The 27955-nt window shown below is 38.1% G+C and overlaps 2 protein-coding genes across 4 annotated transcripts in view; one reads left to right on the top strand and one right to left on the bottom strand.

Moving 5' to 3' along the window:
* Window positions 1-27955, bottom strand: part of LOC137262252 (RNA ligase 1-like) — a 136988-nt gene that overhangs the window by 103391 nt on the left and 5642 nt on the right. The gene's annotated exons all lie outside the window — the stretch shown is intronic.
* On the top strand, window positions 29-26223 carry LOC137261274 (vacuolar protein sorting-associated protein 18 homolog). The gene is made up of 28 exons (XM_067798995.1): window positions 29-157; window positions 1409-1517; window positions 2109-2182; window positions 2682-2791; window positions 3451-3599; window positions 4729-4813; window positions 5216-5295; window positions 9464-9576; window positions 9960-10048; window positions 11040-11144; window positions 11378-11459; window positions 11935-12021; window positions 12754-12811; window positions 13135-13299; window positions 14019-14083; window positions 14503-14638; window positions 14902-15054; window positions 15749-15842; window positions 16899-16972; window positions 17897-18052; window positions 18760-18900; window positions 19583-19714; window positions 20418-20502; window positions 21040-21167; window positions 22132-22253; window positions 22682-22940; window positions 23625-23683; window positions 24186-26223. The coding sequence occupies exons 2-28, from the start codon at window positions 1428-1430 to the stop codon at window positions 24247-24249; spliced, it is 2955 nt and encodes a 984-aa protein (XP_067655096.1). The 5' UTR covers window positions 29-157; window positions 1409-1427; the 3' UTR covers window positions 24250-26223.

Here is a 27955-nt window from a genome sequence, read left to right as displayed (position 1 = left end):
CTCCAATTGTACTTCTTATCTCCCTTTGTTTTGTATGGGCGATAATTCGTGATTGCGGAACTCGCTCTACGCCTCTTTGAGAAGAAATAGATGGTTCCATAATCAAATTTACACCCAATGTTTCTTACCAGGCAGTGAACATTCGAAATATATACAGGTAACCTTGTCCGAATACCGACAGCTACTACCAAACCTTCTTGGTCAGGAGTTTTATGGAGAGGTTGACGGACAGACCTTCGATTTTCGTGTATGAAAATTCGTCTGCACAGGATCACTCCAAAGACTCTGTCTGGTGCATGTTGAAGCTGGAGACATAGTGGTTTTAAATTTTGTTTGTATACATATTGCTTACTCTTTCTTGTTGGTTGGAAGGAAATAAAATTTAAAAAGATCACCGTTAACTGCAACTGTCAAATCATGTCAACAGGCGACTGAAAATTGCCATGAGAGACAGTTATCATGGGACCCTCTGTTATCGCAGTAGGTAATGTTGTCCCAATCGGGTATATGAATGACTACTAACATTTGACATTTTATATATATTTTCAGTTGACTGATGTTTAATCTTCATTTCCATCACAAACAATGTGCCACATGATCACATTCACAACTCATTCAACGTGATCGCGGCAATCTCAATTGTTTTGTTTGACCCAGAACTTGAAGCAGTTCTCTATTATTGCGGTGTTGCTATTTTCATACTATGGCGGATGATACAAGCAGATGACACTGTCAAACGTTTACTATGACATGTACTGAATCTAAATTTTTATTATTAAAAATTATCTAGGAATTTCTTTCACATTAGTAATATTATCATGTTTTCAACCAAAACCTCTGAAACTTCTATTCATTTGGATACAAGGTAACAAAAATGTAACAAAATATTGTTTTGCCGCCTTAAAATGTACCATATAATTTGCTGCGGTGTGCAGAGTGAAGTTGCATAATACGTCACTTCCTGTGATAGTGTTAGCAAGGAAAATATGCATGTGATCTTATAGTTGTTGCAAAATTACTCTTGACGAAGCAGGTTTGATTCATGCTAGATGTAATGGCAGTATGGGTTATGCTAGTTTCCAGATATTACAGAAGTTACTGAAATGATGAATACTTCAATATTTCTATGATTAGACATGAAATGCCAATGAAATAAATTACTTTTTCAAGAGCAGTGAATTTTTTTACGTCATTTGCATGTGTAAACTGCCGATGCAGTGCAGAGTTTTTCTGCTTTCCCATAGTTTTTCACTTGCCGCGATAATAATGAGTCAGTTAATATGGTCTCTGATATTACTACAGGCGTTGACACATATCATGGATCGTATGCATTTACAGTTTTGGGGGATAGAGTACCCCCTATCTGTTAACTTTAAGGCCTGACAGAGGTGTGTATGTTCTGTTTCAGGTAGTCTTTAGAAGACAATATGGCATCAATATTGGACCAGTATGAGGAAGAGTCAGCACGACAAGCTTCAGGAATCAGACAGTCACCTGCACAGAGTCTACAAGAACCGGTCGGTTGAATAAAGTCACACATAAATATTCACTGTTTTGTTATTTCTCTCATGCCATATATCAAGATGACAAACAAACAAGGAGCCATATAATATATTCATAGGTAGGACTTATCCCTGTAACCCCAGCTCAAAATGTATTCTATCTTTTGGAGTATTTCAAGGTTTTAGGGTTGTTTTTAGGGTTTGATTTTGGGTGAGGATAGTGTCAGTGTTCTTAGGCATGGAATGATGAAAAAGCAAAACCAGAGGGCATAGGCAGAAGTCTTTTCTATTTGTATAAGCATAAGATCTTCCAAGCTGTTGTACAATATGTACCTTTGCCGTGCACATTCTTGTAGAATGTTTCAGCCCTTCATATCTTTCATATGCATGCTTCAGGCAATGTATATTTAATAGCAATTTGAATTATATGAGGAAAACAAGGAATCTCATTTCTCACTGATTTGGAACACATGCTTATTTGAAAATTGAAAGAAAACAAGGTAAAAGATAAATATAGATGAAAAATTGTTGGAAGGTTATGCCAATGGTAAAACTTTGTTCAGCAAAGATTATTATGGTTTGTAATTTGCTTGTCATTTTTGTCAGATTGGTGTTGGTTTCATTGATGCCCGTCTGGAAACAGAATCACCTATTTTCAACAAGAAAAAGGTCAACTTTAAGTAAGTATATAATGTTTATTGTAGTCATGATTCTGAATGTATTTTTAAGAGACAAAATTGTTGAAGTATAGATGTATATATTCATGATACTTGAAGCAGGGTATACTTTGCAATATTTCTGCCATTCCATCTGACATGAATTCATAGAATAAAATGTGATGATTTGACTGTTCTGTAAACATGATAACTGGTGATTGTCTTATCACAACCCACATGTAAGACATAAAATCAACTCAATCAGATGTTTTCAGGTGATCATGCTGATAGACCATTGTCCTGATGACAGTGTTCTTAGTCTGTCTCTCTCCCTGAATCGTATTATTTTCCCTTCCTCTCACCCCTTTCTGCAATGCCAAAGCTCTAAATGAAGCAAGTTCATATTTCTGCAGGTTTTCAGTCACCCATCTCACCGGTGTTCCTTTTCAGTTTAGTATTCCAAATCATTTTCATGAAAAAAATATATATTCAGAGTCTAAGCATTGGTAGCATTTCTGTGCAGGCCGCCAGATACCATCACGCATCTGGATGTGTGCAATAACTTCCTAGTGATGGTGATGAGCTCCAACATCATGCTGCGTTTGGACCTGGAGCACCCTGACAACCCTGATGGTAGGCACCCTTGTTGTACATGCTGGGTTAACCAAGGCAGTCCTGAATTACAAGACCATGGATGTAATGTCATTCTATTCTTGGGGGACAAGTTTAGATATGGTAACAAGACAACAGTCTTTCAAAAGGATAAGTTGTCCTCATGATTGAAGAAAGAATAGACTGAGTGAAACAAATAAAGGATCACAGGAAAATTCAAGTGTTCCTTTATTTCTTTCCAATTTTGAACACCACAGTGGAAAGTAGTAAAGGAATGCATGATTGTTGTTGTGATCCTTTATTTGTTTCTGTCAATAGAGATTTATTTACTCATGTATTACAGGGTAAGGCTTTAGGGTTGATACTGTAGATAAAGAGTGGTGCATGGATGAATAGAGTACTGTATTACTGTATTAGACCAAAACTTTATTAATAAAAAGATTCATTAGAAAGGGAACCTGAGATTCCTTATCCTGTTTTAGAAAGCAAGCGGAAGGATAGCTATAAGATGGGGGCGATCCATGTCTCAAACAGGACTAGTATGATGCAGTGGGGACAAGAATTCCACTGGAAATTGTAAAGTAACTGATCTTTGGGTCTGGTCACCCCAGTTTCGTCATGAGGAAACTGAAGTGACTCAGTAATTTTCAAGACCATTATTAATATTGATGTATTTACAGAGGTAGAGATCCCACGAGCTGTGGATGACAAGGTTCACAAGATCTTCCTGGACCCCACTGGGAAGCACCTGATCATCAGCATGAAGTGTGGTGACAACTACTACCTCTCAAGGAACTCCAAGAAACCCAAACCTATTGCCAAACTCAAGGTACAGCACCAGCAATAATCAGTGTACAATTAGCATCATAAATGTTCACTATTTGTGAAGTCATTTTTGTTATGTGAGAAGGTGAAAGTTGAATCCCTGTTTTCTACTCTTTTGCACAATAAGAAATATAGTTATGGTAGACAGTTACTGAATCTAGTGAGTGAGTTTAGAATTGTACTGCTCTTTGCAATATTGCTGCAGTATCACAGTGGAGGACATCATAAACGGGAGTCATACATTGTACCCATATGGGGAATCAAACCCAGGGGTTTCAGCATGATGAGTGAACACTTTAACCACTTGGCTACCCCACTGCCCTTGTTAAATATAGGTTAGTTGAAAGATGAAATGATCCATCCACTACATTTACATGACACACATTAATACACTTTAGTTCTTACATGCTTACCTACCATATTTTTGTCTTAAGCACCCTGCGCCAACACCAACTTTTAATCAAATCTGTAAATTATCTTCGCAGCTATTCCTTACTTAGGCAGAATATTCACATTACTTGCATATCTTACAGATGTTGTAAGGAAATACCAGTGCAGAAAGGGTATAAGATTACCTTGCAACTATTATCTGAAAGGTTTTAATTTCATTGACTTTTGAACAGAGATTGTTCATTCCTACATGATATCTGAAAACAACAGTATTTGTAGCTGTAACCATTTCATACCACCCCAGGCCTGTGAAGGTGCCGGGGTAGAATAGGCCTTCAACAACCTATGCTTGCCATAAAAGGCGACTATGCATGTCGTAAGAGGCAACTAACGGGATCGGGTGGTCAGGCTTGCTGACTTCGTTGACACATGTCATCAGATCGATGCTCATGCTGTTGATCACTGGATTGTCTGGTCCGGTGAAGATCCGTGTTAGAGGTGACCTTCAGTAACCCATGCTTGTCGTAAATGGTGACTAACATGTGGTCAGACTGTCTGACTTGGTTGCCACATGTTATCGTATCCCAGTTGTGTAGATTGATGCTCGTAATATTGATTACTGAAATTGTCCGGTGCAGACTTGATTATATGCCACCACATAGCTGGAATATTGCTGAGTGCGCGTTCAACAACAAACTAGCCAAGCATATCTTGTCATTCTGACACTGCTGTATCTGCTCCAGGGTCACCTGATCGACTCTGTGGGGTGGAACTGGCAGAACGCTAATGAGACAACCACCAGTGCTATACTACTCGGGACAAGTAAAGGTAAGGGTTATAGTTTTTCTGCTGATCAGCCAAATATAATGTTCAAAAGTTGTGACAAAATACACAGTTGGAAAATATTCTCATTCATTCCAACGAAGCATAAGTCTTTTAACAAATTTGAGTAATGGAAATGTTTGCCATAAACCAATACGGGACAATATAGTTTTCCTTACCTTTTTTATATTTCAGATTTAAGAAATATGTTTTTCCTTCTCTTATACAAAACAAATTAGAAAAGTAATCTCTGTTTTATAATATCTATTTCAGTGATCAGAATTTTGCATGAACGGCAAGGATCCATGTCACAACCTTAATGTTTGAATGTAAAAGATGTTGATGTCTGAAAGAATCCATGACTTCTTTAATTGCTACCACTATTGTAATTATTTACCTTCTGTCCAGGCATTATATTTGAGACTGAGCTGACAGCCAATGAAGACAGTCGTTTCTTCCAAGGAAGTCTGGACCAGTACTTGAGACAAGTAAGTGTTATGTACATTATATTCATCATGACCTTGGGGTGACAGTGAAGGCTGTACTCACCGTTTCAGTAGTTTACAAAAGTACCCCACAAGTATAACTGAATTGCAGTCGTATTTAACCAAGTTTAAGGCTTCATAGCAATTTTAATCTGTGTGAAAGACATGTGTAAAAGACATGTATAAAGTATTGCTGACAGTGTCTGAGCTGTCCATTTCCCTCTCTGTCATTACTCAAACCAAAGGGCAATAACTCTAATCTGCCTGGTCGTAATTCTTGCTAATCAACACATGGCAGATCAAATTTGACTTTAATCTGAAAAAAGGGAGTAGCATGTAGTTGATGTATTATTTGTGACTTTTGAAACTTTCATTTGTTATGTATTATCTCAACAATACAATTGTAATACATCAATATTTCATTACACTCCCTTTGTATGTATACTCCTATATTAGTACCATCTGAGTACTGCCATAGTTCTGTAGCAGATTAACTATGGTGTTATGAAGGATTAAAGTGGTCTGTGTTAGAGTTGGGACAGGCCCAAATTTTCTACCAAGGTACCCAACTCCCAATTACCCTACCCTATCCAGGTAACCGTTATGCTAATTCCTGACTTCAAATAGGTACAAAATGGCAATACATTCTTCAGCTGCAAGGCTAAACTTTGGACCTTTGCAATATCTTAAACATGTATTATATTCAAAATCGATGACTGTAAATTATGTCTAAATGTCTTAAAGACAATACAACTTTTTAATTATGAAAGAATAAGATATTGTTAAAGCTATTAGTCACATGATCATAATGGGGCTGGGTAGTCCATAGTGACGGCACCTCATCTAGATGAACACTGTCCTTCATTTCTCATTTTCTCATCAGTATTTTACATGATTATGTTGTAATTTAAGTGGAGTGTTACAGAGCAACATTTGGACAATTCTGACTTTTGAACAGACTGTGTACAAGTAGCAGCATCACAAAGTGATGTTTGAACAGCTTAAATCCAACTCTCAAGGTCTTCCACACTACCCATGCCAACCTTTTTCTTCACAGCAATCTTTTTACTTGTTGAGTGTCTTCAGTTGAATAGTGAGCTAATGTACTTTTAGGGTACATTATGATCAGTTGTATTGGATGCTATCATCTTTGGATGCTATCATGTTGACCTCTAATACATTAGTTCTTCTTGAAAGAAATGGTCCTAGTCATTGTTGGCATTTGCAGACTGAAGATCTATTGATCAGTTGCCTGATGAAATCAATGGTAAAAGTTATATGGCATGGTGTACATTAAATTATTACCACGTGGTACTTCATAAAGGTGTTTCATAACAAAATGTTATGCCACACATATGTGTCATAACACCTTCAAGTGATTAGAGATGCATAGAGAAATCCAACTCTTACATTACCAGACAATCATATAATGCAATTCACAATGGACTTTTTTTGAGTAGCTTCCCCTGATATCAATACTTTGTTCAGTTAAAGCTTGCAACGAAACCTCACGAGGTAAGATTGTCTGGTTCTGTTGTCCATGCAATGTCAGTAATTTGTGTCTTGCCTTCTTCCAGCTCCACATCAAGGCAAATATATTTTCCCATCTGTGTTTATCTTCATATGTCTGTTACGGTGTGTTTATTTTCCACTGGATGAAAGTCTTTCACTAGTTTTGCTCTGGAGTATGCAACTTACGTTGAATGATAGTATATGTGAATTTGTTGCATTGTTTAGTTGCTGCTGCCACATTTAGAAATTTGTATACTTTTCAAAACTTCTCAAATCTGATTTCACTGAAATTCTTATTGAAGTCACAAAAAAGGTATTTGCTTATCCGCTGCATTATGTTCCTGCGTCAAAAATTGAGTATGTTTAAATAATCTTCCCACTAGCATCGAGTAAGTATAAGGACACTCACACCTTCAAGTTTTGGTGCCAGACCCCAGAGTTCACCCTTGAAATTCATACCAAATTATAGTGCCCTCGAGAAACACTGCCACAAAACATATTCACTAAAATCAGGTATTGCAACAAGCATCATGGATATAAATAATTCTTGAATTGCTAATGTACCCTGGTAAGGTGGCACTTGTAAGATCACTTGTCCTGATAATTTTCCCACTACACTAGCCAATTTTCTTGTTGATTACATGTATTTAAATAAACAACAGAATTAACAATGGAAAGTCCATTGGACACCAGTACAGCGTGATACACAAATTAGCTTGTTTGACAGAAAAAAACACTAGACTGTGACATCAGGCAATGAATTATTTACACCCCTGAGCATGAAAACATTTTACTTTTGTATGTGAATATAATGTGATAGATTATATGTGTGAATTGTTGACTAGTTCACCTGCAGAATAACTTTAACCATTATTCTAAGATGCTTCAGTAAAAGGTCAAAGGCACCGATTATACTTTATCAGACAATAATGTGCACTTTTTGCATGACGCCACAATGTGTTGGCGTCACTGGGCCATTCTAGTCTGCCCCCTTGTAATCGAACACTTTTGCATGACGTCACAATGTAACTGACGTCATGATGCATGTCAATTGCCATCGTCTTGTACAGTCTGCTACAGTAAACTTCTCCGGTGCATCCCATTTCTTGGTTTGCAGTTGGTTCACTCAGGTATCAACATTCTGCTTTCTGATGGATAAAATGTCTCAGTTTGACTCTGAGGTGGTAATGTTTGCAATGTTTACATTCCCACAATGCAATCGTGGAATGTGGCTTGACTAGTCAACTTTATCTGGATGTACTGATCTAAACTTACGTTGGTAGTAGAAATGCGACGTTAATCACAGATTCAGTTAAAATACTGTAAATCATTAAATTTTTGCGAGCATGATATTTTTGCGAAAATTGCGAATGACTTGAGCTCGCAAAAGTATCATGATGCAATTTGCTGGTAGAATGCAATGAATAATCTGCAAACAACCTGTCCTATCTTTGCTTTATTATTCACCACTTCATATAATTAACAATAGCTCTAGACAATACACATATTAAGCAACAACAGCAACGCGAACAATGACTAACTACTAGCATTACTCGTACTCACGTGTCACATGTCAAACAATGGATACCAGAACAAAAGTCACTCAATCAGTACATCCAATAGTCCAGACAGGTGCCATCCACACAACACACATTTTTCTTTGAGACTGTTTGAAAGGCCGAGACCATCCAGCGAGCGTGGATAGGTTTCATGACACTTATTTGGAGATCAACAGCTTCGCCCACACTGACTAAACTGGTCCTTCATCAGTGCCAATTTATTCCAGTCATTCCATTTAATTTAATCCCTTTGAAAACATCACTGATTGCATACATGCGGAAGTACTCCACTGAATGGTGTTTATAATTAGCTGCAAGCTTTAATAAGAGATTAGATTTACCCCACATAAAACTTTCAGATGCAAGTAAGCTTTGAGTCTGTCAAACTAAACTATGTTTTGAGAATTAGGCAAGTCGCAAAAATATTGTGACGCAAAAACGAGTGTTGGTTGCCACTCGCAAAAATATCGTGACGCAAAAAATTTGTGATTTACAGTAATTTAGGGAAGATATTTAACCCAAACGGAAATCATCATCAAATTGTTCATCATTTGTTTTTCTGAAAATGTTCGTCTTGACGCATGGGGACAGACACGTCAATAGAACAGTGCATCAGTTACCCCTGTGCAAGGATTCTTGATTTAGGTCACCAATACTGTGTGTGTTCTGTCTTTAATCTATTAGACGTATTAAATATGGCATACGGTTCGCTCTACCCCAGTGTGTTTTGTTATAAGATATAGTTTTGCCCTGAACCATTATAATGAGGATGGTATGGGGTACAGGGAACCTTATTTTCTAACTGGTAGAAGGTCAAACCAGTTTTTCTCCCTTGCAGTCTGGCCTTAGAAAATTCATGTTTGCCTCTTAATGTCTCTTGAAGGTTAGTTGTCATACCATGAACTGGTCCCACCCACTCACCCCTAAAACTGGAAATGCCAAATTTCATATGTAGCATTAGGTATGATCTTTTTCAGAAATTTAATGCTGTTTCATGCCCCAAGTCTTATAATTGTGAAGACAAGTGTGTTTTATTCTTTACTTTTATCATGTTTATGAGATGTCTGCTTTTGTTGAGATTTTGTATTTTTACTTGTCAGATGTTCAACTTGGGTAGAGATAAGCCTCAGCCAGTGACGAGTCTACAATTTGACCGTCTGCCGTCAACAACGATGACAGAATATCGCTACTACATTCTTGCAACTACCCCAGGGTGAGCATATTCAATAGAGGAAGCAACTGTAGCCAAGTATGAGCGTCTTCACAAAGTGATTTAATGTGTTACTACTCTGTAAACCATATTCGTCTGGTCACAAGCCAATGAAAACTTTGTAGTGTAACTCCATCAGCCTCATTCTATATCTTTGCATGCTCATACACCAGCTGTACAAACATCTACTCAAATCATCTACATCCTGTTGTGCATCTACTTAGTAGGGCTAAGTACAAATTTTCTTCATGGGTACATCACTTCGGGAATAGCATGGACCATGTCTCTCATGTCTATTGATCACTTTCAAGAGACAAGTCATCATTTTCTCTTCCTGTGTTAGCCAGTAGTTAGGGTGTTTCTAAACTCTTTTTACCTATTTTCAGTCGTCTATACCAGTTTATCGGGACAGTCTCCACATCTGCCGAGCCTCCCATGTTTATGTCCCTCTTCCAGCAGTATGAAACAGGCGTGGGTAAGGAACACAAGATAATCTATTCCTGATCACAGTGTTTGGCTGATTATCACTAGGGGTGCAGAATGTTAAATTTACCCATAATTTAAGCTAGTTCACAATATAGTGCTGGTGCATGATCCAGTGCACAGAGCTCAAGGTTACAAATCAGGTGAAGTTAAGCAAGATTGGATGCAGTCCGTGGATGGGTGACAGTGTGTGTCTGCTTGACTCCTGAGAGTTTCAAGGACTTCAGTCCTGTCCCACAATGAAGCACATGTGATACATGTGGTCTCACCTTAGGCAAGTGAATTTGTTCAAACTTGCCTCTTTTCATCCAGCAGAAATGGGTACCCATTTGAATAAGTGTTGTTACTATAACCCACTAATGCATAACAGGCAGTTTGGGATTTTGGAGATAATTATAAATAGATTGTTTGGGCGCTTCGAGGATGTATTGTGCTTGGAGCAATGAGCATGATAAATGAAATATTATGAATATTCATTTAATAACACATTCAGTGTGGAGTCTTTGATTTGTTGTAAAGGACAGGATATTTACTGGTTACTGTTTCAAAATTTGTGATTTTAATTTGTGAAGAAAGGACAACGGCCAGGTAATTCTTTTTGGTTTTTATTTTCATGGCCATCCAACATAATCTGGGTACAAATTATTTTGTTCTTGACAGAAATGTAGAATTTCCTTCCCAGCCCAATATGAAATGATCAGTCCCAGCGAGCGGCAGAAGATAAAGTGGTTGACCCAAATATTGAGCACCAACTGTGTGTGACCATTCTGTATCATTAAGTCCTGTGAAAAAGAACATTCACATGCTCTGTGTCATCTGTTTGGGCCATGTTTAAGTCATTTTTGTATGACTTACTTTTTTCATGTACAGTGCTCAACTTTTGTCTTTTTGAGATGCCGCAAAAAATTGTTTCTCATGACAAGTAAAATGTATATTCTGATAGGAAGACATGTTGTTTTAATGTTGCATGCATTTATTTTCAGAAACAGTGCAGTTTCTTGAGTTGCCAGGCGACTTTGGTTACAGTGAGCTCCACCTGTTCTTTCCCAAGTTCCGCCAGGCTGCTACTAAGTTTGCCTGGATGACAGGTACTCTTTCATTGCTGAAGAAGACGTTCAAAGTAATGTAAAGTGATCTTAAAGAAGAGATATCCCTTCTGAACAAATGTTAATTCAGACATTTTGCTTGAATATGTTTGTTATATGGCCAGTTTAGATGAAAAAGACTGCACTTTATTGCTATTGAGTTTGTATGGAAGAATACACCCAGGTAAGCTGTGACAGTAAAAATGCATGCTAACATGATCGCCCTCATGTTTCAGGGCCTGGTATTTACTATGGAGATATCGATGTCACAGGAGCAGCAGGACCTAACTCAGTATTGTCCAACGCTAAACTCATGCCGTATCCTTTGACTGTAGCTCACCCTTACTTAAAACCAATTACATTAGGTTGCATATGACTTTAAGACTATGAAAGTGTCAGCCTCCCTCCCGTGAACACTGAATACCATCTATGCATTTGCTTATCTCTGTATCCCTATTATTAGATAACCGGAAGCTCAAAAAATTCATTTTTATCTCTATTTTCATTTTGCCACCCACCTCCAAAATGTGTCTGTCAGAAATTAATAAACATTAATAAATAGTTAATTCACTATTAGATTTTACTCCAATGCCATAGACTGTTCCTATGTGTCTTGGTCTCTTTGTGTAATGGATGAAATAGACCCTATGTATGACACATTTTTGTTTCACCTGGTTCAAATGGTGATTAGCATACACAGATTCTGTGAATAGATTGTCACAGACAAATGCAAAGGATTATTTTTGAGACTGACTTACGGTAGCGGAATGAGACTGTCCTTAACCTGACACAGCTACCCGAAGGAGGCGGATGAGAAAACAGCACCCCCTATATCAATGCTGCTCACAGAATTCCATGTACTCATCCTATACCCAGACAGGTAGAAATATTATATGTGTCATCTCTCAGAGGTATAGATGGTCCAGCAATCTGGGTAGTTGATGGTGTGTCATTGTACCCTAACAACGCAGATGATGGTGAACTATGTGTATATCAGTCACTGCATTGTCTGGTCCATCATTTAGCTACCCTTGAAGATCTGAGTTAGAATTTATCTTCAGCAATCCATGCTTGTAATAAAAGGTCATGGATGCATGTCATCGCACATATCCGAATTGCATTGATCATTAATCTTGCTGTTGATGACTGAATTGTCTCGATTCAGACTCTGAGACTCTGTTAGTTATTGGCTAAAACCTGATAGCTGAAATGTTGCTGACTGGTGTTAAACAATGCACAAACAAATCACCAGCTTGATTATTGCTGAAAGCAGTTCTTAACAACAGGTGAAGGAAACATCAGTGTATGGAACCTGATGGTTGTTTGTTTCCTCCTACATTGATCTTAAACACTATAATGTTGCTGAATAATTATTCAGAGTGGCCTTAAACCAAAGTTGCTCACTCAGTACTGTACAGGCTAGACATCAAGTCTGGAATATTGCAGACTGTAGTGTTAAACTGATTGCCACAGACACAGTTACTCCACATGGGTTTTGAACCACCCCTATGTTACCACTTCCAAAACTAAACAACCTGACCAGTATTTTTTTTCACCTGCGGCAGTATTAGAAAGGAACCCTTACTGACTGTGACTGTCACTACCTTTGCAGGTTAAAAGCTGTGTGTGTGCTGAACGAGCAGCTTATATACGATGATGTGTATGTAGAGGTAAGGAAGGATAAAGTGTTAGAAAGGTTCAATCCTTTTCAAGGAATATCAACAGTAGTTCACAACTGTCATTATGTTAAGTCTTTCTTCTAGTATTTCTTCCAAGAAAATGTGTTTTTCCTTATCTCAAATGGAGACTTCAGCTGACCTGAAAGATTCTGTGAAGTGGTTGATGCATGTCCTCATTACTAAGGAACATTTTTCACAATATGACTCCCCGGGTCTAGAGGGAATTATTTTTTGACTGATGACATTGACATGTTGCAGGAACATTGCTGAGTGAGTGTGGTAAACTAACAAATGACATTTTTTCTGTATGACAGAGGTTTGGTAGACTACTGGGGTGCTGTAAAGATCCGATCCGTGGTCAGGTGTGGACCTACACAACCAACAGTGTATTTAAGTACAAGATTGTGAAGGAGGCACGTGACGTGTGGCAGATGTACCTGGACAAGGGGCAGTTTGAACTGGCCAGAGAATACTGCAAGGTACTCATCAGTTAAGGCAAATATGCCATGTGTGTATGAACCTTGGTTTGGTGTGTCTAGAATGGCTCATACCAAAACGATGACCTACAATCTACATTGTTTTTAAAATGAGCAAAACTTTAAAAATCATAACAGAAATTGGCAGTCATGTTCATATATGTGTGAATTAGGCATTGTTCTTTGCCACATCTTTTGCGCTAATGGCAACACAAAGGTGTTGTTCAGTCCGTTTAACCTGACTCCTAGATTGTCTGTGTTGAATCCTGAAATGACAGTAGTGTGTAAGGTCTCCATTCTGTTGTGAACGTTGGACCTACATACTTCCACAGCAATCAGGCCTAGCAGAAACCACAATAGAATTGAATCTTCAGTATCCCATTCACGTCTTAAGAGTTGACTAACACAATCAGGTGGTCAGACTCGCTCACTTAGCTAACACATGTCATGATATCTCAGTTGCATAGACTGATGCCTATGTTGTGGGTCACTGGATTGTCTGGTCGAGACTCAGTTATTTGCAGAACACGACCTTATAGCTATTCTGACAAGCATGTTTTGCTGAAGACCAATTATAACCCTGATCTTTATGTGTAGGATACTTTGAGATTAAGTATCTTCATAAAATGGGGTTTTTGAAGTGTATATGCATTAGATGAACATGCAATTTTTTTAGGGTTGATGTTGTGAATGCTTGTTACTGTCATTCTATATCAACACAGGATAATCCATCACAACTGGACAAGGTGTTAACCAAGCAAGCTGAATATCTGTTTGAAAACAGAAAGTAAGTAAACTAAATGTCATTACAATTATTAATAAAATGACTCCCAAAACTTTTGAAATAGCATTCTTTTATGACAATAATCAGAAGTACTTGCAATGTTTTAAAAGAACTCATTTACATTGCTGTCATTTAAGTAAGATATTTAACATACTATAATTAAAATCTAATTTATTAGAGATCTGTAAAACGAAGTAAAAGCTGTCTGGCTTAAAATCACTCTTCCATGATTGGTTTTGTCACGACAGATGTTTACGGATGACGTAATATGAAGCTGTTCTATGGATGAAATGTTGTGAGTAAATACTGGAAATTTGCTATGGTGCATTATCGATGACTAGTTTAAATGACCTTCAGCACCCATGTAATAGCACTGATCAGTTTGGACAGTGCCATGTGTATGATAATATGCATTGTTCCAGATACGAAGCCAGTGCTGCCATGTATGCAGAAACACAGAATTCATTTGAAGAGATTGCCCTCAAGTTTATCCGGCTTCCACAAAAAGAAGCCCTTAAAACCTTTGTACAGAAAAAAATGTCAGCATTGCGACAAAGTGTAAGGAAATAGATTATGTGATGTTAGAGTATTGTCTTTGCTCAGTTTAACTGAGACATCATGAGAGCTTTTGTTGTGGTGAATATGTGTTTATATTTATCATGCTTCCAAGTGCATTGCCATTTTTGCTGATAGCATACAGAATATGAAATTGAAACCCAAGTGATATCATAGGGGTCCATATTAGACCACCAACTTGAGAAACCATGTTTGATGGAGTTCATAGAGTCGTTGAATACCAGACAAAGGATGTATGATTGTAGGACAAGACGCAGATGACAATGCTGGTGACGTGGCTGATTGAACTGTACCTCAACCAGCTTGGGGAACTAAAGGAGCAAGGTTTGGATGACTCTGAGGACTACATGCACATTCAGGAAGAGTTCCGAAAGTTCCTTGGTCAGACCAGGGTCAAGGTCAGAGCCTTATGCTAATTCTGACATGGGATCGTAAATTACCTCCCCTTGATTTTCCACAACATTTTACCAATCGGTCAAATGTCATCATAAGGTTATGGATTAGGAAGGTAGCTTTTGAGAACTAGGAACCTAAACCATCACCATCTTCAACAGGCATGAAGAAATCCTTTCCATCAAAAGATTTTAATGGTCTTCTTTTGCAAACTTGATCGTAGTCAGTGCCAACCCAGTATGGAGATGTGTGTAACTAACACTCTGATAGATCAGTTAGACCTAGTAGAAAAGTCAATCAAACTGGCAAATGGGAATCAAGAGCAGATAATTTTACATTTGCAAAAACTATAGGAATTACCACAGGTTTGGTGTAGGCTTACCCAAAGACAAGCCCTGGAGATACAGAGGATGTACTAATCTCAGATTTACTTACATTGGTATCTGTTATTTTGATGATAATCTGGACATTGATAAAAGTACTTTTGTCTCTTTGTCTTTTTCTCTATAGAATGTCCATATGAGAGTATGTACTACAAATTAAACTAATTAAGACATAGTAAAATTAGATTCAAAAGATGTGAATGTTTAATGATGAATTGGTGATGTTTTGTTTTTTTTGAAGATAAGAAACCTATTGTCTGTAAATAACACACAATTCACAGGGCAGTTGAAAACTAATGCCAATATTACCCTGTAGGAGACAGCGTCCAACAACCGTGGGGTTGTGTACGACCTGATAGCCAGTCATGGTGATGTGGAGGACATGGTCTTCTTTGCTGTATTGATGAAAGGTCAGTTCCCTTCCAACCACTATGTCCCGTGAAGATCTGGGTTGGAAGTGATCTAGCCTGGAATATTGCTGAATTTGGCGTAAAACTGAACACACTCTCACTCTCTACTATATATCTGATGGCCATTTTTCTGCTTCACAACAGTGTTTGAAAATTGGATTTCTGGAGGATTATATGCCAATTCCTAGTTGAAACTTAAAGTTAACCCAGGTATCTGTACGTAGAAGAAATCAGTGTGAAACCAACAAACAACATGTTATTCAGGAAACAAATGTAATCAAAAATGAAATTAGACTACAAATCAGTGAAAAGTTTGGCAAATTTATGACAGTGGAAGAAATGTAGGGAGAGTGGAAGTACAAAATGGTAGAGTAAAATATAGTTACAGTGATGATACCAAACAGAGTCAGTGATATTCACTTAGCAGCAGGTGTGCTGACACTATCCAAACAGATATAGGTCACTTGTCTCAATGTAATGTGTGAAGATACAGGTGTGCAGTTACACCCTTATATAGTCTTAAGAAGTTTTTATCAGTTGGATACACTAATACCCTAAGTCTAAGAAATAAGAAATGCAATACAGGTAAATCATTTTACAACAGTATTGTGCCCATGAAGTTTCTTCCTCTTGCACTGAATCTAGGTACCCCAAGAAACTTTCAGCATCCTGGTTATGTTTAGGTCTTCTTGACTTTCAGCCTTAAACACTGTTATGTCAGGATCTGGTACCCGTGTGTTTGAGGGGATGGTAGGGTAGCCTTGTAGTGAAAGTGTTCAATCCCCCAACTGGTCCAATGTGTGAAGCCGATTTCATGTGTTCCCCGGCATGATATTGCTGAAATATTGCTGAAATATTGCTAAAGCTGCATAAAACTAAACTCACCCACTCATGGCTTTAAATCCCCCGTTCAACCTGATTATGAACATGTGTTTGTCAGCACACCATACCTATACTTCACTTTCTCACTCACTTATTCACTTAGCTGAAGATATTTTTTCCGATGCCTACAGTTTTCCTCTCCCTAAGCTCATCTGTCTAGCGTGGATGTTTCAGATTATGAGAGAGTCATCAGCCATCACATCCAGCATGAGAACTACAAAGGTGCTCTGGACGTGTTGAAGAAACAGGTTGGTTTCCTTTGCCGTGGTCACCATGTGTGGGAACAAATGAATGCTGTGAATTTTACCACATGGTAGTAATGTTGTTGTAGGTTAATTATTGTGATAAAATGAACGTATGAGAAGGTGTCTTTTGCTCACAAATAAGAAAAAAATAATTGCATACAAATACAAAAACATATCTGATGAAAACAACACAGTGTGTAAATAATGCAATAGGAAAGCAGTACCGGTACTTTGAATGTATGAGTCTCAACATAAGCACATATCAGTCTGAAGACCCAGGCCCCGGGATCATGAAAGTGTCTTAAGGTTATTCTGTTTTCATTCTCACCTGGATGTAATTCTTACAGCCCATACTTCATTTTCCTAAAGACCCATGAAGGTCTGGGGTAGAATAGGCCTTCAGCAACCGATGCTTGCCTTAAAAGGCGAATATGCATGTCATAAGAGGCGACTAATGGGAACGTGTGGTCAGGCTTGCTGACTTTGTTGAGTCATGTCATCGGTTCCCAGTTGCGCATATCGATGCTTATGTTGTTGATCACCGGATTGTCTGGTCCAGACTCGATTATTTACAGACCGAAGCAATATAGCTGGAATATTGCTGAGTGCGGCATAAAACTCAGCTCACTCACTCACTCACTTTCCTGAAATGGCATGGGGCATTATCACTAAAGTAAAGACCAGTTTCCACTTATGGCATTCCTCAAGGTTTATTCAAATTGTATTCAGATTGTATTCAAATCAAACACTCTGTCCCAATGACATGGATTGTTGCCCATGCTGTCATCCACTGGTTTTCTGACCTTGACCTATCAGTTTTCATTAGGTAATGATAGAGATGTTATCTTCCTGACTGCAATGTGAATCAACTTTCTCTTTACTCATTTATTGAATGAATTCTCACAATTGTTGTCTTTGTTTTGACAGAGCGAGGTTGAGCTGTACTACAAGTTCTCTCCCCTGCTGATGCAGTACACGCCAAAGGAAACTGTGGATGCCTGGATGACCCAGCACAAGTACCTTGACCCCAAACAGCTTATCCCTGCCCTGGTGCAGTATGATCATCAGAAGTACAGGGAGCAGGTGGATAGCTGATACAGTCATTTCCTTCATTTGAGCTTGGTGTATATGCCTCATATCAATACCTTAAAGTTAACCAACGATTAGACTGTCATATCTCCTATAGCTTCATACTGTGGATGTTTTGATATTGACCTGATGTAGGTACAGGGTCCGTCATGTTTTCTTGGTTGAAGTCCAAGGTCTGTCATATTGGACTGGTGTAGGTACGAGGTCTGTCATGTTTTCTTGGTTGAAGCCCAAGGTCTGTCATATTGGCCTGGTGTAGGTTTGTAGGGTGTAAGAAACTACTGATATTACATGGATGAAACATTGCAAGATTGTATTAAATATGCTTGTTAAGATTGAGTATAAAAATTTGAGCCCTAATAATTATTTGTTCTGGAGTTGTCCCCCTTTTCTCCATGCTTCAAATTTTCTGCTTTTCATTTGCTGTGCATGCTTTTAGATAATTAAATTTGAGGTAAACACCTCAAATTCTAATTCGCTCAGTGGCAGAGGCTGACTTCTTGTTTATGATGGACATGAGTCCTTTTAAGACAAAAATGGGGAATAACATCAAAATCTGAATTTTTACTCTCTTTGCTTACTTATTGTTACTGGGGGATTATCAGGAAAGATTTCTGTTAATCTGAATACGTGTTCTACCAGTGTTCAAACTATCTAAATCTTGAAAACTGTTCCAATCTTTCTTGCTGATGGTGTTTTAGGGCAATGAAGCTATCCGGTATCTGGAGTTCTGTGTGCACAAGCTGGGCAACAAGGATGGTCCAATACACAACTATCTCCTGTCCCTGTATGCCAAGCTGCAGTCAGATCAACTCATGACCTACCTCCACTTGCAAGGGGAGGTAAGCACTGCTTTCATCAGGTGTCATCTCATGTATGTTGTAAAAAATAACTTGCGAAGATTAGTTATGTGTGTTTCTGAATCAAGAAGTACTTATTGTGTGTTCATAATGTATGAAGGGTGCAATGAGTGAAGCCCCCATTTCTGGTGTACACCGCTGTGCTATTGCTGGAATATTGCTAAAAACAGTGTGAAACTAAAACTCACGCATAGCGTATGACATTGACAATACTGCACTTTATGCTACTAACAGAGATCCATACCCAAGGTTTATGGAGGGTTTATGGAAGTGTTGCTTTAATTCGTATCTAGAGGCATGTCTGATAATCATCTGTCATCCTTCTATCTATTTCATCTTGTGAATCTTTATCATATAAAGTATTTGATAAACTATCAAGCTATAACTCAGTGGAGTATCTGCAGAATCCACATTCTGGGTATGAATTCATATCATTTGTAGCCATATTTGTTTACAGGAATACCCAAGCATTACGAAAACCTCTGTTTTCTAAATCTATTGGAAGTGTCTCAAAAAATCTACTTGAATCTGTAATACAAGTATGACACGTTGTTATTGACCAGTTTTTAAAAGACATCGTGTATTCTGTGATATTTTTGGTTTATAGACAGGAACGTCAAGGAGTTGTTGATCAGCTTGTCAGATATATCTTTTTGTTGCTCAGGATGTAGATGATGTGAGTTACGACCTGAAGTATGCGCTGCGGCTTTGTTCCGAGTATGGACACAAGAGGGCGTGTGTGCATGTGTACTCACTCATGGGTTTGTATGAGGAGGCAGTGGACATGGCTCTTTCTGTAAGTAACTCCCATCTACTCATGGAACTTTGTCATTTCTGTCAGTTAACACAAAACTTGATCCCTTTGTATTCCATTACACAGCTAGATACTCCATATGTAGGCATAGACTATATTTACTTCAAAGCCCATTAGCCCATGTTATAATACATTTCTCTCAAACATACGTAGTGCAATCTCTCAATAATTCTATTAGCGTTCAGGGGAGCTACCTTATAATTTGTTTAAAAAAACATTGCACGTTTAGATTTCAAGATTAAATAGAGATGTTAGAAATAATTAATGCAATGTTACATTAAATCGACCCTCTCGACCTCTACCGGCCAAATATAATTTCATTATTTCAAGCTTTTGAGTTATGTCCCTTGGAACAATCTTCACTAATATCCCATAATGTACCTTGTGATTGAGACCAGTTCCACCAATACTGACAACACCGCATGCAACAGTTTTTGATGTATGGAGATTTGGAAACATTCCATATAAGGCACGTGGCATCTGTTTGGAAGTTGTTCACCTCAAAGTTTCAATGATCTATTTCAGGCAACTTATAAGGGATAAAAAGTCTTATCACATCAGTAGGGAAATGAAAACACATTCATATGCCCCTAATATATAAAATATGGGCCAAAATATTGTAAAAAAATTTTCCTTATAAATTTTCTTTCTTGGAATCTGGATATGATTTCTCTCTCTTGTGTAGGTTGACGTTGAACTGGCTAAGACCCAGGCAGACAAACCCGACGAGGATGACATAGAACTGAGGAAGAAGCTCTGGTTGAGGATAGGTCAGTCATCCTTGAATTGTGATGAATGTTTTGTGTATTGTAATCCAAAATATAACATTTCTTGCATTTCACCTCTTTCTGAAAGGCATTGTGAATTCAACACTGGTCAGGATGGGACTCAACCCAAAGTAGAAGTACAAGAGAGCAGGGGTATCCCAGAGATGGCATGAGTTAATTGCACAAATGCATACCTGTGCTGTGAGTTGATGATTCTTAGGGGCTTTAGGAGGTATTCAGAAGTTCAGTGGTTAAAGCATACCTTTATCATGACAAACACCTGGATTCAGTTCCCTTCATTGTTCAAATATGTGAAGCCATTTCTGGTGTTCCCTCCTGTAATTTGCTGGAATTTTGTTAAAACCCAACCTTAGCATACTCACTCATTGAAACTTCATTTCCCAGATTCACTGTGATTGAGATCCAGTTTGTCAGTGCCATACCATTGGGCACATCAATCAGACATGCCTGAAATTAACCAAGATTAAATGAGATCACTCAGTGTTTTATTTGTCTGATGGCTTTCTACCCATGTTGCAGCTCGACATGTTGTGGAGGAGGAGAAGGACATCAAGCGTGCTATGGATTTCCTACATGAATGTGACCTCCTTAAGATTGAGGACATCTTGCCATTCTTCCCAGACTTTGTCACCATTGATCATTTCAAGGTAAATCTCATCATGATGGGCCAGTATGGGAAAAAGCTTGGGAGTTTTTCAAAGGGTAGTGTTTTCAGTTTAAAGTAAACTGTCAGGCTCATTGGGATTCAACACACAAAGGGCATGCAAAACATAAGAAACACATTATTTTGAGTAACAGTTTTGTAACAGGAAGAAGCAAATTATAACATGTCAGTCCTTAACTAGAAATAACATAAATATGGCATAAATAAACTATTGGTGAACCATAAAGAATCAGCCAATCAGGGGGTTTGTTTTATTATCAGGCAATGTATGACACTAATACCAGACCTAACAACAATGAAATTGAAAATTATACTGATGGTAAATATTGTGATACTCTGAGTATGGTGGTATGCCATTGCAGATCTATGAGCAAGGAGTACCAATGAGATCAGTTTCCTTGGAAAACTTGTGATTCAGGATTTGTTTCCAACTTCAAATGTGTTCTTCCTTGTGAAAAGATAAAGTACCTTTTCCAATAACTCTACCACGTTTTACTGTTTCTTGGACACTTGATGAAGACTGTCACTATAAAGTTGCCAGTTGTATACTGAGATAAGTCCTGCTCATCCACAACCCAGGCCAACAGAGCATGTTTACAAGCCATGTCTCTGACCCATGGCTGTGTTTCATTATGGAGGTCAAGGTTGTAGATTGTTTTGTGCTCTATTTCTGAATCATATTGCATTGATAATTAAAGAAATTATTACAGGTTGCAGAGCTGTACTGATTGTTCAAATATTACAGCTCTGATACCTTATATACCTTCTCATAAATTTTCTTTTCAGTTCAGGGCTCTTTGATGACTGTTTTTGCTAAGAGTATAATATTTTGGAATTCCCGAGTTAAGTTTGAATGTAGTTTGCATGTGATTTACACAATCATTGAGATCAAATAATGTCCAGAAAACATTCATTGAACCAAGGCTTTTTGCCTGCCTGTATTACAGGATGCAATCATCACATCACTGCATGAGTACAATGACCACATCAAGTCACTGAAGGACGAGATGGAGGAGGCCACACAGAGTGCTGAGGAGATCAGGAAGGAGATCCAGAGCTTCAGAAACAAGTAGCGTAACGCATTTTATGTGCATGTGTCTATTTTAAGAGATATTTGTCTGTAATAATATATTGGGGATCCAAGAACCCTGAAAGGTGGGGTTCTGGGAGTTTCGAACCCACTGAAGCCCTCTTGGCCCTGCCTACACAAAAATAATCTTCGTTGTGGTCTTAAGTCATTTTTCAAAGAGGGGAGGGGAGGGGGGGATTGAACCCACTGAACACCCCTTGACTCTACCAACACGAAAAAAAAAACAAAATCTAAATGTGGTCTTTAAATCCCCCAACCCCTACCTTTTGATTCTCCTGTGTAATCTATAAATAAACCGTCTGTCATCAATAACATGCTTAAGGACCATTCATAATTTATGGATGGGGATTGATAATAATTTCAAGTGGGTTCACTCTTTTTGTAATCTGTCATATCCTGTATTTCAGATATGCCTTTGTGAAAGCAGAAGACAAGTGTTCTTCCTGCAGCTACCCTTTGATGGTGAGGGCGTTCTATCTGTTCCCATGCCAACACAAGTTCCACATGGACTGTCTGATCGCAGATGTGCTGCCCAGTCTGTCCGGGTCTAAGAGGTCCAAGGTGGACCAGTTACAGAGGAAGCTAGCAGAGAGGGATGAGTCTGTTCCATACAGGAAGTCCACATCAGCAGCACAGCTTGGGGTCAATAAGGATGGCGACGTGAAGGTGTGTTGCAAACTTATTTAATAACCCTGATGGGAACTAAAGGTGTTAAGTGTGTGCATATATATGAAGCTTGTAAATGGTTCTTCATAAGTATCTTTATTGACTTATTTATGAGATGATAACATTACACTGTTTGGGTTCATTATACATTGATAACCCTATCCTATACATGGTACAAAATCAAATTTATAGAATGTATTTTCAAGGTCTCGAGGGGTGTGTGAGTGAGTATGGTGTTGCTCTTGTTTCAGCAATAATCCAGCAATATCACTGTGGGGATGCTAAAAATGCTCTTCTCACATTGTATCTATGTGGGGAAACAAACCCATTTCTTCAGCATGATGAGTGGACAATTACCCACCATCAGGTTACCTCACCATCCCTCTCTAGTGGGAGTAAAGTCTCACTTTTTTTGCCAACTTATTGTAATTTTCAGTGCCCATGTCAGGTGGAACAGGTAGTATTAACTGTAACTTTCCACAGTATAGAAATGTTTATTACACCTGCAACACATTTGAACTTTGCACACACAAAATACTGCAAATCTTATAAGAAATATTTTGCTTTGCCATTTACTAAACCCCATCTACATATGTCTTATGAAATTTTATATGTGAGATTATATGGAATGTTAACTGCAGATCATCTTGGCTTTTAGTTACTATAACTGCTGTGTATCTTCAGGCGGAGCTGGATGACCTCGTGGCATCAGAGTGCATATACTGCGGAGACTTCATGATCAGGTATGTATCTGCTGACATCAGTTCGTTGAAGCAGATATTCTTTTGCTCATTTCTGTTAACACTTAAATATGTTTTTTTCATCTAACAACATAGGTTTTTCTCCCAAGACATATTCTTTTGTGCCCCAAACCATTTTTTAAAAATCTGATGACAAATATTTTTACTTTTTTCATCTGGAACCAAATACTTTTGGCAAAAATAGCACATCACAAAGTGAAAATCACTGCAAACCTTTTTGTGTTAAGTTGGAACTAGTCCTTATTCACCGTAAAGGCTCAGGACTGATGTAGTTGAAAATCATTCATGGGAAAACCTTAGACTGAGTTTTATTTGAAATGAAATAAAACGTTGAATGAATTTAAATAATATTTTTTTTTATAATATCACTCACATTTTTAGATGTGTTAATTCCAAGGAAATCAAAATGCATCATAAAGCAGGGTTTTACTGACAAAGACACTGTTAGTGATCTGTAGTCAAGAATTTTTATCTATATTTTCAGATGTATTGACAAGCCCTTTATTGAAGATGATGAGTGGAAGTCAGCTGAAGTGGAATGGGAGTAAAGTCATGTGACATGCTAAACCAGACAGCTTGAGGAACATCTATCAGTGATGCTCATGACAGTGAACCATTGTTTCATAACAAATTCACATATACAATCAAACAGTGTTATTTATTTCACACTTGGGGAAGATGCTCAAGCAATCCTTACAGTGCCAATGATCACCTTGCTTGAGTCAACGGTTGTTTCTGTTTCGTAGATCAGGGATTGGTCTTGACTATTCCTCACATCACAACTTTTTGGAGGCCAGACAAAATGCTTGTTAATTTGGTCAGCAAATGAATGAATTCACTTGTGCATGATGTGAATCAGTGAATATGAAACATTCATGTACAGTAAGAACCCATGAATTCTTTAGTCACCATTCCTGTTGAAATCACCAGGTTAACAAATCATTCATACAAAAGGATGACAAGTCTTTATGGAAAATCAACTTCTTTATTGTACAGTGTCCATGTTTTGGTATAGACACTTGAAAACTGAATAAGAAGCTGTACAAAAAGGTTGCCATTGTCCAATAAAGATGTTAATCATCCATAAAGACTTTTCATTCCTATTGTTGACAACTTCTAAAATGCATCTCAAACAGTTCATTCATACGAAGCTGTATCCTTGTCATATAGTTGTTGATGTTCCTGATGAGATAATGAGGCAAGGTCTATTACTCTGTGATATGTCATCTGAGGTCAGTGTTGATCTACCTGCCATGATTTAACTAATGTAAATGGTACAATCTGTAGCAAGCAATGGTAAGACAGAGACAATGGTGAAATGGCAAGGGTTGTAGAACAATGCTTGCAGTCAGTATGGTGAGATTTCTTGTGTTCGTCTAGACTATCAGTTGTCCAACTTCCATATTTGTGCAAGTCGTGGTGGCTGAGCAAGTTAGGTGCCTGACTCTGAGGATGTGGGTTCGAATCCTGGAAGGGACTCGACTTATGTACTAGAATTTGTACTTTACTTAAAAAGTGTAATCCTAACTTTAACATATGTTACTTTTTTACATTTTGTGTTTCAGTCTGATCAATGAAGTGTTTAGTGTTACACTGTAACTCCTAGATACAAGTTAGTGTCTCTCAGTTGATATTTAGTTTGGCAGTTCAAAAAACCTGAATAAATAATTGTTAGGAATGAAAGGCTCATGCACATCCCTAACCACAATGATGGGGAACTATCCAAACATAAAACCTTCTTTTGTCTATTGTGAGTTTCAGGCGTCACTTCTTTGTTTGCTTTTAATGTTGAACTCTGCAATATTCTAGCTATATGACTGTAGTCTGTAAACACGTGTCTCACCCAGACAATCCATTAATTGATATCATGAGCACCAATTACGCATTTGAGATACAATGACAAGTCAGAGTGAAATGCTGAGTAACGCCAAGTTGTGTTGACATTCATACCAAATTCTGCGCACCGTGTTCTAGGACTTGACTATATCTGTGATCATGTGGAGACTTTTCATACTGTGTACAGTGGAAGCTGTCAAAACCAGCATCTGTCCCATCCGGCAAGTTGTCAACACCGGCATAAAATCTCAGTCCCATTCGTGACATGTACATTTGTCATCAGCTCTACAATCCGGCACATTGTCTAAACTGGATTATTTATTCAGTCCCAATGAGTGCCAGTTTAGGCAGCTTCCACTGTACTTCATGTGTTAATGTTAAACAATGGTATGCACTGGAAATGTAGACAGTCACAAAGGGCTTGAGTGTCTCATCATTTGATTTGCTTCAAAGCAAACCCAAACAGTATATATTATTTTCTGAAAAGATCAGTAATGAGAGAATGTGAGCAAGCTTATTCTTATAACACATGTACTATTGTACAGGAATCATGTTAAATCATGGCAAACGTATAGCATAAATGTACATAAATGTATGTATTATATCAATGTGAATAAAGCTGTTCTGTGTATATCTGCTTGATGCAGCTAAACAGTGACATGAACAAAATAAATATGAATAAAACAGGAACTGTTAAGTCTTGTTTTTATAATAATGCATCCATTTGTAAAGCACAGCAATTCACAAATATGATGTTCGCTGTATGCTAGCAGAGAGTTCATCTCTGAGACATGTAGTCCTGATCAAACAAGGATGTCTTCAGGTGTGATTTAAAACAAGAAACAGTGATAGCAGCTTTGATAGTTTCTGGAAGACAGTTCTGACACTACCACATCTGACACGTGGTAACAGCAATGAGATGGAATGTTGTTTGATGCTATAGCTAGTGAGCACACTCCACAGATCAAAAGCTATGTATATCACAGCATGATACCATAGGGCAGACCTCAAACCCTACTGAAGAATAGGTCGGTGTATTGGCATAAAAATTGTATTGCAATACACCGATCTACCCGTATTGCAGTATGTATAACCATATATTGGGACCTTATTGGCACTAATTCAACATGTCAATCCTATTTGCTACATAATGCATCCTTACACATATCTGCTATGGTTCTGATAACAGCAATCCCAAACTTAAGGTGCATAGCCATTGTTTCTATTTTCCCGTTTATACAATTTACAGTTTTACAGTATGCAGTTTCGTCATTGCACCATACATTAGTTTTAGATATGCAAGCATCATGGTCAATAGCAAGCATCAGTGCAATAGATGCAGCCATCATTAAGCGATTACAAAACTACGGTGTATTACCATGGATAAGCCGAATTTATTTTGAGGACCAAAAAGGGGTCGGCTTATCTACGAGACACAATTTCACGAAAGTATTTTTCAGGTCGTCAGTGCCCTGTCAGGACGATGTTACAGGTTAAAGGTACACCTGCCTGGAAGTTTACCACGATTACAGCCACCTTGTTATAAATGATCGATAAAATACATATCGAAGTATACAGTTTTCATTATTTCAAAATATTTTGCTCCTAGTCATTATTAAATTTCATACCTACCTATTTACACACAATGTTCATAATCAAGTCCTGTAGCCATTTGCAAAATGGCAAGTGCCAATGCGATCATCTGTTTCTTGTGACTTCACATACAGTGGTTGCCTCCTGTTGTTTTGTAATGCCACGCAAGCGATACACAAGTACTGTTAATAATGGTATAAAGTTTCAGTAGACTGATCTTACAGCTCCATAACGTCAAAAATCAGTTTATTTCATTGTTGATAAGCAAATATGGAGTCTCATCAACTGACATCTGCTCAAAGATGTCAAGTCAGTGTTAGAATGATGGTATGTCATTGTGGACTATAGCTGGTGATGCTTGTTGTCATCCATTGACTATCAGCCAACTAGTCAGAACACATTAACATCGTATGTGACATTAAGTAACGCCAGCATCATGTTGACCACACATTTCGGTAGGCAATGCCGAGGCAGTATACTCCTTTTCAGAAACATCAAAAGCATTCATTCAAGTGAAGTGTTCTGTCCCACAGAACGAAATTGCCAAGAGTCAGCCGAGGATTGAACCAGACGATCTATCTGGTGGTCGTTGTTATCCCCATATTGAGTGAGAAAGTGAGTTTAATTGCATGCCGCAATCAGCAATATTCCAGCTATAGGGCGGCGGTCTGTAAATAATCGAGTCTGGACCAGACTATCCAGTGATCAACAACATGAGCATCGACCTGCTCAATTGGGAACCGATGACATGTGTCAACCAAGTCAGCGAGGCTGACCACCCGATCCCGTTGGTCGCCTCTTACGACAAGCACAGTCGCCTCTTAC

The sequence above is a fragment of the Haliotis asinina genome, chromosome 14, assembly GCF_037392515.1.
Source record: "Haliotis asinina isolate JCU_RB_2024 chromosome 14, JCU_Hal_asi_v2, whole genome shotgun sequence".
NCBI classification, from domain to species: Eukaryota; Metazoa; Mollusca; class Gastropoda; order Lepetellida; family Haliotidae; genus Haliotis; species Haliotis asinina.
Note: the sequence above shows the minus strand (reverse complement) of the source record. Positions and strands in the feature narration are given on the sequence as shown.

Excerpts from the sequence above, each read along its gene's own strand:
- LOC137261274 (XM_067798995.1), top strand. The coding sequence starts at position 1,428 with ATGGCATCAATATTGGACCAGTATGAGGAAGAGTCAGCACGACAAGCT. Across the intron at positions 10,049-11,039 it reads GCAGTATGAAACAGGCGTGG|AAACAGTGCAGTTTCTTGAG; the intron begins GTAAGGAACACA and ends ATTTATTTTCAG. Across the intron at positions 15,055-15,748 it reads TTGGTCAGACCAGGGTCAAG|GAGACAGCGTCCAACAACCG; the intron begins GTCAGAGCCTTA and ends ATTACCCTGTAG.